The 13,291-nt window shown below is 39.8% G+C and overlaps 1 protein-coding gene across 11 annotated transcripts; it reads left to right on the forward strand.

Moving 5' to 3' along the window:
- Positions 1 to 531: 531 nt before the first annotated feature.
- ZBTB43 (zinc finger and BTB domain containing 43) lies at positions 532 to 12,381 on the forward strand. Of its 11 annotated transcripts, none has more exons than XR_012155205.1 (4): positions 532 to 664; positions 5,237 to 6,684; positions 6,831 to 6,866; positions 9,677 to 12,378. XR_012155205.1 is itself a non-coding variant. In XM_073313742.1 (4 exons), the coding sequence occupies exons 2-3, from the start codon at positions 5,260 to 5,262 to the stop codon at positions 6,848 to 6,850; spliced, it is 1,230 nt and encodes a 409-aa protein (XP_073169843.1). In that variant the 5' UTR covers positions 532 to 664; positions 5,237 to 5,259; the 3' UTR covers positions 6,851 to 6,866; positions 9,206 to 12,380. The 11 variants fall into 11 exon arrangements, 6 of the variants coding, with proteins under 6 accessions (XP_073169843.1, XP_073169845.1, XP_073169840.1 ...); XM_073313742.1 differs by having other exon boundaries at positions 5,237 to 6,469; positions 9,206 to 12,380; XM_073313744.1 differs by having other exon boundaries at positions 5,237 to 6,469; positions 9,677 to 12,377.
- Positions 12,382 to 13,291: the final 910 nt, after the last annotated feature.

The following is a 13,291-nucleotide window of genomic DNA, read 5'->3' on the forward strand; positions in this document are numbered from 1 at the left end:
GAAGACTTCTATTCCTGTCCTGGTTATAAGATTAGAAGAAAACCGCCAAATCCTCCACGAATTATGTCCCTAAAGCTACACAGGCGTCTCTGCATCTGTCAGTCTTTGCAGGGTGAATATTGTCTGTATCCAATTTCCTTTTGTAAGCCAAGCAAACGAAGAGCTCTAGTAAGAGACAGACAGGCTCCTCAGACAGGCAAAGAAGCCATTGAGGCCAGTGGGCTGGATTTACAGAACCTCGGTCCCTCTCCCGCCGCTGGGCCCTGCGCTGCGAGCTCGAGCAGCTCCCTGTGCGGCGATTTCCCTGCCGGGCGAGCCCGGCTTGGGCCGGAAGCTCTTCAGGCCTGGGACCGACTCGGCCTCCCTTTGTCGAGTACCTAGAACACGTGGGGCCCGCTACGACCCTTGTCACGGAAACGGCCGCTAGGAGAGGCGCCCGCCAGCGCGCGCACGGCGCAGCTCGAGCTCGCAGCCGGGTCTAGCCCCGCCCCCGCGGCCCGAGCCGGTGGAACAGTTCCGGCGCCGCGTGACCCGGAAGCGGAAGCGCGCACAGGGGGAACCGCTTCCGCGCGCTGCCGGGCCGAGGCCGGGAAGTGGCGGCGGTAGCAGCAGCGATCGGGGCCCCGCAGCGGGACCGGCCATGTGAGAGACCCCCGCCGCCCAGGTGAGGCCCTGCCTGGATCGAGGCGCAGAGGGGGACGCCCGGGCTCCCCCTTCGCTCCGGCGGGAGGTGAGAGGGGCCGAGTCTCATCGCTTCGCCGCCTGGGTCTGACTGCCCGTGGCGCGGCCTGGGCCCGGCCCCCCGGCCCTCTCCGTCCCACAGCGGCGCCTCCCCTCAGCCCCCGCGGCGCCGCTCGCTGGGCGGGGCCCTCCCGGCCGGGGGCGGGGCCGCCGTGTTCCGGTGGGCGCCGGCGCACCCCGTTCAGCCCCGCTGGCGCCCAGCGGCCGGCAGGGGCGGGCACACAGCAGCCTGGGGGTGGGCAGCCCCGTGAAAGCCCTCAGCCCACGGCTCTTGAGGGGGCAGATGCCTCGCGGGGGGATGTTCACTTCGAAGCTCAGTGGGGCATCCTGTAGCCACCGGAGGCGGGCGGAGTAATGCAGCCGAGCGTCAAGCTCTGCAGCACGCTTCGCAAAGTTATGTAGTTAGACAAAAAGAACAGGAGGACTTGTGGCACCTTAGAGACTAACCAGTTTATTTGAGCATGAGCTTTCGTGAGCTACAGCTCACTTCACTCACTCCATAGTTAGACAGTGCTTCAGGAGCGGCGCCGGTCGTAGGCGCCTTCTGCTTTGGATATACAAAAGCAAATTCTTCCTTCCGTGCCTGGCTCTGCTATAGACTTCTTTAGTAGCCTGGGGCACGTCATTTAATCTCTCTGTACTTCAACTTTCTATCTGTAAAATGGGTATAATAGTTCCTTTGTCTTTTTTAGATTGTAAACTTTTCTGGGCATGAACTCTTAATACATGTAGTTCAGCTAATGTGCTTGAGCCTTGAGATGCTCTGCATAACTAATAATAAAGTACCAAATTTTGTAAAAACAAGCTTTTATAAAGTTTAAGACCAACTATTTATTTCCAAAATATATTATTCTAATAATATTTTATCTTGCAATGCTTGAACCCAAACATCCTAGTACTAAGAGTGTGGAACTCTCTTTAAACAAAACGGGAAAAATTTTATTGACTTTCATTGTCCCAGATGAAAGAAATAAAATAAGGAAACACAGACAATAAATAGTGAAAAGAAAACAACATTTTAAAAATACTTTCACTTTTCATATCTAACTTCTTAATAATATGTAAAGAAAATTTTGTTTACAGTATGATTAAGTTGACTGCCTTTATGTAAACACTTTTATTTTTAATGGTAAACTTTGTATACAACAGCAAGAAAACAGATCCCTTCTAGAAATGTTACCACGTTGAACCCACATGTATTCTGTTGTGTACATCTTTATGGGATTAGGATGTATGCTTGTTGAAAGATGGTAGTTTAGGGTAGTCATAGTAATGTCTTTCAAAAATGCATTTAGCATAGCATTTGTTATAAAGAATAAGAATTCTTATAGTAGGATAATCATGGAAGACAAGTTGTTCTTAAAAAATACAGGAAAAGAGGTAATGGCAGTCTGCTTCTTCCAAATAATGGCATTTTTCATAGTAAGATGCAAAAAATTCATATGACTAAATAGAGATTGTGTAGTAAAATGACTCTTGCCTGTTATGTTGTTACTGAAGAGCTGCACTTCGGTAGCCTTGTCGTGTGCTTCTGCAAAGCAGAAAATAACTTATCCATGACAGTACTGTCATGATAGGCTGCATGGGCTGGAATTCTTGTAAGGAGACTGGGTTTCTTTCTTTATCTGGGATGCCTGCAGCTCTAGCATAGGCATAAGGAAAGTGATCTTCCTAATAAGAGCTGATTGCACTCCTGTAAAAGAGAAGCAATATCTGTAGGAAAGAGTGAAGGGAATGAAAGAGGGAAAATGAGGACCACTGGTAAATACGAAGATTAAACATGCAGACTCTATTAGACCTGTTACCTGGTTCCTACTTCCCAAAAGAGCCCTCTTAGAAGCAGATGCAAGGCAATTAACTGGTTGGTAAGACCTCAGAAATAGCTTTCCTTCCAATAACAGATTTTAAAATCTGATACTTTTATTAATAATCTGATGGTTTAAAAGGAAATCAGCCATTCAGTATTTTGACTGGCAGGCACTTTCTATCAGTTATTGGACAAATTGATATCAGATAATGATCACCCATCATGAGTGACTGAAAATGATCCTATGACAATTCAATACACGTCTCAGAGTAACAGCCGTGTTAGTCTGTATTCGCAAAAAGAAAAGGAGTACTTGTGGCACCTTAGAGACTAACCAATTTATTTGAGCATAAGCTTTCGTGAGCTATAGCTCACTTCAGAAGTGAGACTAACCAATTCTCTAAGGTGCCACAAGTACTCCAATACATGTCTGTTTACCTCCTGTAAATGGTAGTGAGGTTAGGAGGAATGCTGATTAGTTACACACAAATGCAAATAAGTATATTGTGATTATTCACCTTCAGTGGGTCACACTTTTTTGCGGCGGTGGGGTGGGTAAGACCTCTAACTAAATAAAAAAAGGCAAAACAATTATGCTGCTTTAATTTTTAGCCTTAATGTAGATCTTTCCTTTCCCCTTATTAAATTTTGGATGGAGGAGTTCTGGCAACTTCTGTTTTGAATGCAGAGTGGATCTCTGCCTCCAAAATGACCAGAAAGAGGTTATATAATCATGAGTTATTGTTTTAATTGTTATGGGTGACTTACATCACCATTCTCTTTGTGTAGTCTGTGTGTTGCATGCAAATAGTGTTGCTGTTTCTTTAGCATCTCCTAAATGAAATAATGATACCTGTCAAATTTTGCATACATGTGCTTGTTTGTAATAAGAAGAATGAGCTTAATCTTCAGCAAGGCAGTTTTAGGTTAGATATTAGGGAAAATGTTCTAAATTTAAGGGAAGTCAATCTCTGGAACAGGTTTCCAAGGGAGATTGTGGAAGCCCCATTTTTTTTGGAAGCTTTCAAGAACAGGTTGGACAAACATCTGTCAGGGATGGACTAGGTTTACTTGGTCCTGCCTCAGTGCAGGGGACTGGACTTGATGACCTCTCAAGGTCCCTTCCAGCTCTATGTTTCTATGATTCAATGAGTGAATTGGGGCTTCTTTCCTAGATTTTTATCCAATCTCTGTTAAACGTTAGAAGGCACTTTTTTGAAAGTCAGAACTTTGTTCTAAGAGATAAAGATGTCAACAAGATAGATACTTTGAAGAAAATCTGAATACTATGCAGTGAAAACTGTATTCCTGTGATTGACTGTCACAGTCTAATAGTTTCTTTCATTCTGTTGATCATAAAAAATAATAGTTTTTCTTTCAAGTAGCTGATGTAAAAAATCTTCTGGAAGCTCAAATAGCATCTGACCACACCACATCTGATTCAAGCTTGTGCTCTTTTTAAAGTTTTCAGTTATGTAATCTACAAATGTATCCACACAGCTAAATGGGAAGTTAAAGTTGGCCTTTCTATAGGTTTTGACCACATTAGCATTTCAGATGCAATTATATAAAAAAATTTTGGTGTTTCCATAATTCCTGTTAAGGATTTGTAACCCAGTAACTATACACCTCTGTTGGCCTATGTCTTTGCTTATAATTTGGTACTTTAAATAAAACTTTAAAATATCAATCATCTCTGTTTCTTTACTATCTTGTAACAGACTTTGAGCCCAGGTACTTCTCTTCCTTTTGTAACTAAACAGCTGAACTATTTGAGACCCTTAATAACCTTCAGTTTCTTTGAAGAGTTTAGTCTTGTTAGGTTCCAGTTTAAGCAAGAAAAACACTTACTTTAAAAGGTGCTAAATCAAGGGGTTTTGCTATAAAGTAACATTTGAAAAAGATCAAAATTTGTGTCACTGTAAGGATCTCTCAGCTCCCCACTAGCAACATCTACTTCTTTCTCCTTTTAAAAAATGAGGGGCAGAAAAATATTGTTCATAATAAAGGTCATTAACTCTGCTCTATTTAGGACTCTGACAATCACTTTCTTGCAATATATGTGACTTGTCATATTGAAGTATGAAATAACATATATAAATAACTTAGAGTGAATTCCTTTCTTAAAAGGGGCCAGTGTGCTCTTAAAGAAAAGTTTGAGGAGATGATTTGGCTGGCAGTTGGAAAACAGAATTGATTTCTCCCACATGAGAAACTTTGGGACATTGTGGAATTAGTTAATAAGAAATGCAAGCAACCCTACTGCTGTAATCTCATCAAAATAACTACTTTTTTTTTTTACTCTTGACCCTCCTAACCATGTGCATGAGTAACCCCATCCCCATAGAATAACTAGCTGTACAGAATACACAATATAGCTTAGATGTCCAACCTTCATGTTTGTGCACAGATGGTGTAGCAGTTTGTGATCTTGTAGAACATTTTTAAAATCGAAAGACTAAGGGGAATAGAAAAGGTAGAAACAGCCTGGCAACTGTGGGGGTTCCTAAAAGTTTTGTTTCTTTGGGTAAGTAAACCCACTTATCTGAAACATGTCAGCCCACTTAAGTGTCCCTTTCTAAAAAGAGGAAAGACTTGAAGATAAGAGAGTGGAATGAGCAAACTTAGTCTCATCATAAATGCTGCTTAGTTATGTTGAAACTGGTTATATTTTCCTCTCTCTTGCAGCACAACACTAGATTTGTAATGAAATGGAGTCTGGGACAAACTCTTTTCGAGTGGAATTTCCTGATTTTTCTAGCACCATTTTGCAGAAGTTGAACCAGCAGCGCCAGCAGGGACAGTTATGTGATGTTTCCATTGTAGTTCAGGGCCATCTGTTCAGAGCCCATAAAGCTGTCCTTGCAGCCAGCTCACCTTACTTCTGTGACCAAGTGCTCCTGAAAAATAGCAGGCGAATAGTCCTTCCAGATGTGATGAATCCAAGAGTGTTTGAGAACATCCTTCTGTCTACTTATACAGGACGGTTGGTGATGCCTGCTCCAGAAATTGTCAGTTATCTGACAGCAGCAAGTTTCCTTCAGATGTGGCACGTAGTAGACAAATGCACTGAAGTGTTAGAAGGGAACCCAACAGTTCTCTGTCAGAAGATGAATCATAGCAGTGATCATCAGTCCCCAAGCAGCAGTAGCTATAATGGGCTTGTTGAAACATTTGAGCTGGGCTCTGGAGGACAGCCAGACTTCCACAAAGTGCAGGAGCTAAGGGATGGTGAAAATGAAGAAGAAAGCTCTAAAGATGAGCTGTCATCGCAGCTAACAGAACATGAGTACCTTCCCAGTAATTCTTCAGCAGAACATGACAGACTCAGCACAGGAATGACAAGTCAGGATGGCGAAGAGGGAGCCAGCGACAGTGCAGAGTGTCAGTATACAAGGCCTATCTATAGCAAACCCAGCATCATGTCACACAAGCGCTGGATCCATGTGAAACCAGAAAGATTTGAACAGGACTGTGAAGGTGTAGATGCACATACTTATGATGAGCACCAGGTGTCTGAATCCATGAATGTCATTCAGACAGAGCATTCTATCCAGTCTTCAGGAGTTGAAGACTTTCATGTAAGTGACAAAAAGATGGAGGCAGAATTTGATGAACAGGCTGATGAAAATAACTACGATGAGCAAGTTGATTTCTATGGCTCTTCTATGGAAGAATTTTCTGGTGAAAGGGCAGATGGAAATCTAAATGTTCACAGACAAGATGTTATGATAGCAGCAGGGTATGGTGAGAGCATTGAAATGACTACAGGAATTAAAGAAGAAACCACCCTCTCTGGATTCTCACCTAATGACAAACTATATCCTTGTCAGTGTGGTAAAAGCTTTACACACAAGAGTCAGAGGGATCGGCACATGAGCATGCACCTGGGTCTTCGGCCTTATGGTTGTGGTGTCTGCGGTAAGAAATTCAAAATGAAACATCATCTTGTCGGCCATATGAAAATCCACACAGGCATAAAACCTTACGAGTGTAATATCTGTGGGAAAAGATTTATGTGGAGGGACAGTTTTCATCGGCATGTAACTTCTTGTACTAAGTCATACCAAGCCTCCAAAGCTGAGCAGAATACTACTGAGATGAACTAAACATAAGACTTATAATTGTTTAGCAGAGTAAGCAAAATAAACTAATTATGCAAATATTGTCTGGTACTTGCTATTGTAAAATTTAAGGTTTTGGTTTTTTCAAAGTTCTAAGGATGTTGCTGATACAGCTGTGAGCAGACCAAATTTTTGTCCATCTACTGTCTCCACTGCAGGTGCTTCAACCCTGCCCTGATGGGACTCCTTTAGAGGTGAGAGGGAAGTTCAAATCTCCATGGCTTATTCATAGGACCCTCTGCTGAGACTGTAACTAATGAGGCCAATTGTGGTGATTTTTTTTGTTATATATTATTGCTGTTATTTATTATTTGTTTCACAGTAGTGCTCAAGGGCTGTGATGAAGGCTACATTGTGCTAAGAGTTAAATAAACATACTGTAAGTTCCAGACCCAAACCCCACAATCTTAAAGCTTCAATCCTGCAAACACTTATTCCTGTGCTTAACTTTATGCATGGGAAGGTGGCAATAAGGGTAACAGTAGCACAAGGTTGCATAGGTTAACTATGTGTAGAAATTACAGGATTCAGGTGTTTTTGTTTTAATAAATGAATAAAGGATTTTAGTTATATAGAACTGGCTGTCAGCAGGGAACTGAACAGATGTCACCAACTTACTTAACATGGGTCGTTAAGGAGCCTTCAGATAGCTATAGTTTTTAGTGAAAAGCCACTTTTTGAGTCAAGCCTTCCTTTACTTGTTTGTTTACTCATATTTTTCTCTGGTAGAGTGTCTGGTTCTGTCTCATTACTGGGCCTAGTTCTATTTGTTCGTTTTTGTAAAGCACTTGGATATATCATGATGTGTGCTGCATAAATTTAAGAGACAGTTACATTAAAACTTCATTTGTTTGTACCCCTGCAGTGTATGATGGTAAATTCGGTTGGGCTGTCTTTCAACCTTGGCTGCCACATCGTAAGAGAGCTTGTAGAAGTGTGTGTGTAGCAAGAGGGCATTTTATCAAAATGTTTTTATTTTTTTAAGTGCATAGTTGGTATTATTCCGACACTCAATAAAGCCTTTAACCTATAGCTCAAGTTTCAGATTTTCATGGCTTACTGCAGTAGCAAGTACCAAACTCACTGTACAGTACAGACTTGGGTTTTTTTGGTACTAAAACTAGAGCTAGAGACTTGCTTCAGGAAGTTCTTATTAGTCATTGATAAACTGACATTTAAATATTTAATCCTCTACTGTTTGAACAGTGGGGTCCATAATACATGTTCTTGATTGTCAATTACTGTGACTCTGATCACATTCAGAGACACAAGCAGGTCAGAGCTGTTTTCTCTCCAAATGAAGGCCCTTGCTGACAAACAATTTAAATTACCCTAGTTGGATCCCTTTTAATTATACAGTGGGACATGGTGCCATGCACAAGTTTCAGGTTCGTGAGCAATTCTGGATTCTTAGTTGTGGGAAGGTGGCACTCTTGCGCTATGAGGAGGATATATTATACACTGGACTCATGCTCTAGCAGATGGAGCAGTGTCGTAGTTTTGGGAGATTTTGACATCCATCCAGGCTCCAGGGAATGCACCAGTTGTGAAGGTGGAGATAAGATAGGGGTTGAAGAAGGCAGCTCAAAATGGTTGAAAGCCTTTGCATTCCTACTCAGAAGCAGTTAACCTTATGATGTAGTTTATTACCTGGTGTAAGAATGAAAAAGCCTCCTTAGCATACACTGGGCTCACAATCAGAAGAGGTGAGTCTACATACATGTAGCCCTCTTCCAGCACTGGTAACTTGTAACAAAATAGTTAGCCAGGACCAAATAGCTACCAAGCATGACTGGCCCCAAGTTGCATCCAGATTCATGGAACTAAAATACAACATGACCCATTATGTTAAAGCCACACACACAAACTAGTAATTTCCCCTTTAGCTGTTTTTCTTCTTTATCTGCTTAACAGCCCAATTAAAAAAATATTTTAACATCTAACCTAACTGTATCCTGAACATGAATGTCTGACACAAAGGTGAGCTTCGTTACTTGATGGGCTATTATTACTGCAACTCTTTGGCATATTATTTAAACTTAAGTAAAAATGGGTTTTTTAAAGGCTCTCAAATTTTACTCTATCAATTCTTCAGATATTTTTCATACAGAATTTTGAGTACAGAAAATGAGTCCATTGCTGGCAATGGACATACAAATGGTCAGCACTAAGGAGTTCCTGTTCTTAGCACTTACTTGAACTCTACATCAAAGCAGGGTGGGGGTGATAATTGCTGTCTAACCCATGTACTCAAGGTAACTAAACAGGGATCTGTCTGTTCACTAACACTGTAACCTGATCAATGTATAAAAGCACTTTGTATTTAAAAATCTTTATACATTTTTTTACATTTAGAAATTATATAGTCCTTCTATGGTTTCTTTCCACATTTACACTCACTATTTAATATTGAAATTTATAATGGTAGCAGGTTATTTCCTTGTGTGTTTACATGAGTGTAGGGAGAGGGTTCCTGTACTTACTGGCCCTTTTTTTCCATTTCCCCATTTCCCCACCTCCTTACCACATACAGGGAGTACTTTTTGTGACTTCCATGGTTCCATTTGGAGGAGATAATGCTCCTGTTCTCTTCAAGATTGTTCCAGTACAGTGGCTCTCATTCTTTTCCATACTGTGACCCCCAAAGGACAACAGAGAAGATTTGGGGACCCATCTGGCCATAAAAAAGAGAGGGTGGTTGGAAACCCCAGGTTGAGAACCTATGGTCGAATAACAAAGTATACTTCCATCAGACCCAGACCACCCTACAGAGCTGCCTGTGAACCCCTTTCATTTACTGGCTTGAGATGACTTTTATATGGGACTTTTAAAAGTTGACTTCAGATAGGAGTAATGTTTAGAAAACTTTGAAATAGAGCTTTAAAATAAATTTACTAAGAGACACTTTAAAGGTTTTATACAGGTGTAGTAGGTGTGTGTGTATCCTTTTAATGACTTTTTATGAATAGTAACTCTAACATCTAATACTGTTTCCACCCAATAGGTTGTGACATTTTGTGTTGAAAATCCAGCATATATGACTCCATTAACATTCGTAATCCTTGACACTTGGATTTTTGGTATTAATCTACATGATCCACACTTAGCTAACTAAAACAAGAAAGGCTGAATGCAGCTTCTTCCAGAGCCTATAAGCACCACTATTGGGATGGCCTTGTGTAAGGGATAAAAGATGTATTCTGGTCTGGCAAACAAGGGATCCACTTAATATATATTTTAAGGTGAATGTTATGCATTTATGCTTATGCTTTATAATTTTAGATGACCATTTAAAAACATGGTTTTGTTAATTTTTTATCCTTCCCTTAAATATCCCCTCTTTTTGCTAGTAGACATTTGCAGAGGGGATGTTTTATAAATACCTGGATCATTGTAGAGAGATAAGAAGTGGTAACAATTTCAGAATCTTGTGTTACTGAGAGTCCACTGCATGGCCTGCTGGTGATAAGAACTCTCTAAGGAGACTAAAGTTAAATTCCTTCCAATTCCATCTCTAGGTTTCTAAGACCATCATTACCCATGGTATCTAAGCAATTGCAATTCTGAAGTACAGTCTCCTGCAGTCACAGTGACAAGTACCTGACTTCTTTTCTCAGAGGAGCTGTGAATCTGTCTGTCAGGAGTCGTTTTTCTCCTTTTTTGGGTTTATATACTAGCATTCCCATTTTGCACACTAGTATTTAAAAAAAAATAAAAATAAAAGGCAGCACCTTCCCAGTTTCAAGTAGCAACCATTCTTGATCGCTTAATGGACAAGCAGAGAGACCCTAGATGGTACTACTGAAAGATCTTTGGTCTCAATTTTTCCTCTGCTGTAGCTTCCCTGTTAAGACTGTGATAAATATCACACATCAGAGGCCAGGAGGGAGCTCTGAGATTGCCATATTTCAGTGTCTTTTATTATAAGGTCCATACTTGACATCACTGTACTTCTGGACATGAAAGAATGGACATCCTTCAGACCACCTAAAGTGAACATTATTGGGCTGATGCCAGAGAGCTAACCCATCTTTGAATCCTGAGAGCCAGCAGTTTTGTATTTAGTTTGTCATCGTTATTTAGTAGAGTTGAAAGTTTTCTCAAAACAGCAAAGGATTATATTTAATTATATTTAACTGGGTAGTTAGAGTTTTTAGTTAAAAAGCTCTAAGCTGTCTGTGCCCCAAGGGGATATGCTGGAAAACCAATATATTTTTAATGTGATGAAATTATCAGACTCTGATAACTTTGCTTGAAGCCTGTGTCATAAGTCAATTGCTGCTGCTTTTTTGTTCTCCAAGGGATCTTTCTTCCAGAAATGTAACTGTTTATGCAAGTGAGATACAAAAGTTTTTATTATAAACAAAATGTCATTCATAATAGTAAAGTTGCATATCTTATTGATACTTTGTGAGATGTTATGCCTGTATTGCAAAGGTTGGATAATTTTGTCTATATAATATTGCTGTCCTAATTGCACAGCATGGTTTTACTTAATTTAATGTTGCTGTTTAATACTTTCTTCTTATAGAAGAGATCCATGCTCTTTTTGGTATAACATGTTTTAATAAATGTTATCTGTCAACTTTGTAAATTTTTCTTTTTTAATTCTAAGTAAACAAAATGAGTGCCTGTTTAGCTCTAATAGTGTTTAGCTATTGCCATGAAATATAACAGCTCAAACATAATTTCAGTACATCAAAAAGAAGCCAGTACAATAAAAAGTCATTACATATTATGATAAAATAAGTAAAAGTACACCTAGTAATGCATCTTTATTGACATATCAAGTTTACCTTCTAATTTTGCCTAATAAGTTTTTTCTTCTAAATACACTTCAGGCTGATGAACATGTAAACTATATAACTGAGGGCCCTGTGCCTGCTTAACCAATATAATCCATATTCTTGATTCTTCCTTTTTTTTTTTTCTCCTTTCATTAGAAAGGCCACTGTATACCACATCTGGGCTTGGCAGTGGGAGAGCTAGGGATCTAGTCTTAAACTACTTGACTGTCAATGTCCCAGAAATCAGCATCAGTTACCTGTTTCTAACACCTGTAGCAAGAATAAAATGTTCGTAATTTAACAGCTACTTTTGTCTTCTGTCTTGAAGACTCTGGGAATTCAGTGACTGGAATTGCTGTAGGATTCAATCTTGTTGCCACTGTTAACTATGCTTGCACATCAAGAGGCAAACAGAACCCTTTGCATTTTATTGGTTGATATAAATCCCACTATATATAAGGCCCCAGCCACTATCGTAGGCATCAAGATATATGGGCCACAATATAGTGGAGATCAGCCTATGTACCACTGGCAGTTCTTAAACCCTTTGGAACACTCAATTCTATGTTCTGTATTAATTACAGGAGGTCAAAGTAGATCTAATGGTTCCTCATATTGCACCTTAACCATTTTTCATATAGATAAACAGCATGCAATAACTAGTTGTTCAGATTCTAGCATCTGTTCTGCTGTAAGCAACTTGATTTCTAGTGTGCCACAATTACTTAATATTTAGGCCTTAATAAGGAAAAAAATTGCAGCTTGAAGGGGAGATTTGCAGGTTGACTTCACCCCTGTGCTCCTAAATATGTAATGTTTAATTTTATATAAAACCTGTTTCTCTTAAATAAACTTCCTAGTAAGCTAATTGAGACCAATGTTGAATTTACTTTTAACTTGTTCCAAGATGTCTATTAAAACTGGTATTCTAGATGTGTATGGTTGTACCATCTTATATTTCTAAAATCACATTACCAAACACCTTCATTTACAGATTATCTTTTTAAAAAAATCATAGCAATATGAAGGTTTTCAGTTCTCTTAACATTCCTGTTTGTGTTTATCACAATTTACCTTAATTTAACTGTGTATTGTACTGTATCCAGTTAGCACAATATGTTGCACAAACAACTTCTAAAAATCACTAAATCACATAGTTTAAGTGGTGTCAATTCTTTTCTTCATACAAGCACAACTACCAGTAATTCTCGTCAAAATTAACTTTAGGAATAGAACAGATGCTCAGTCTGCAAACATATAAAAAGGAACACCGTTGTCGCTGACAGAATTTCCACTCTAGATAAGGTTCCAGTGTGCCTTCATAATTGCTTTTGGTACTACCAGCTATAAAGGGAAATGTGCTATGTGAGTCCACTGGGCTTGTGGCCTCTAGTATGTAATTCAATTCTACTAAAATAATACAATAATTAATAATTATCAGTTAAACTCAGGTGATTAACTCCATCTTGCAGCAAATTTTATTTACCTACAAAAAGTGGTTTACTTAGTAGTGAGCAATGATGGGTTGCAATACATCCTGCACACATGACCAACACAAACAGAGAACAACCATACCTGTTTCTGCTGTAGGGCTTCCCCCTTGCAGTTCAGGAACAGGCCCTTTACTTACTCCTGTACCCCCATTCCTTATATAAGCAAGGATTGCCTTCTATCGAATAGGCTTTTATAACCAATACTGGTGGGCAAAATGTGAAAAAATCCTGTAACAGGAGACTGCTAAAAGCATTTAATTAAACTCAACATTCAATAAAATTGTACACTGCTCCCATCACTTAAATGGTTGATTAATGTTTTCAGAGAAGTTTACCATA

The sequence above is a fragment of the Lepidochelys kempii genome, chromosome 16 (assembly GCF_965140265.1).
Source record: "Lepidochelys kempii isolate rLepKem1 chromosome 16, rLepKem1.hap2, whole genome shotgun sequence".
NCBI classification, from domain to species: Eukaryota; Metazoa; Chordata; order Testudines; family Cheloniidae; genus Lepidochelys; species Lepidochelys kempii.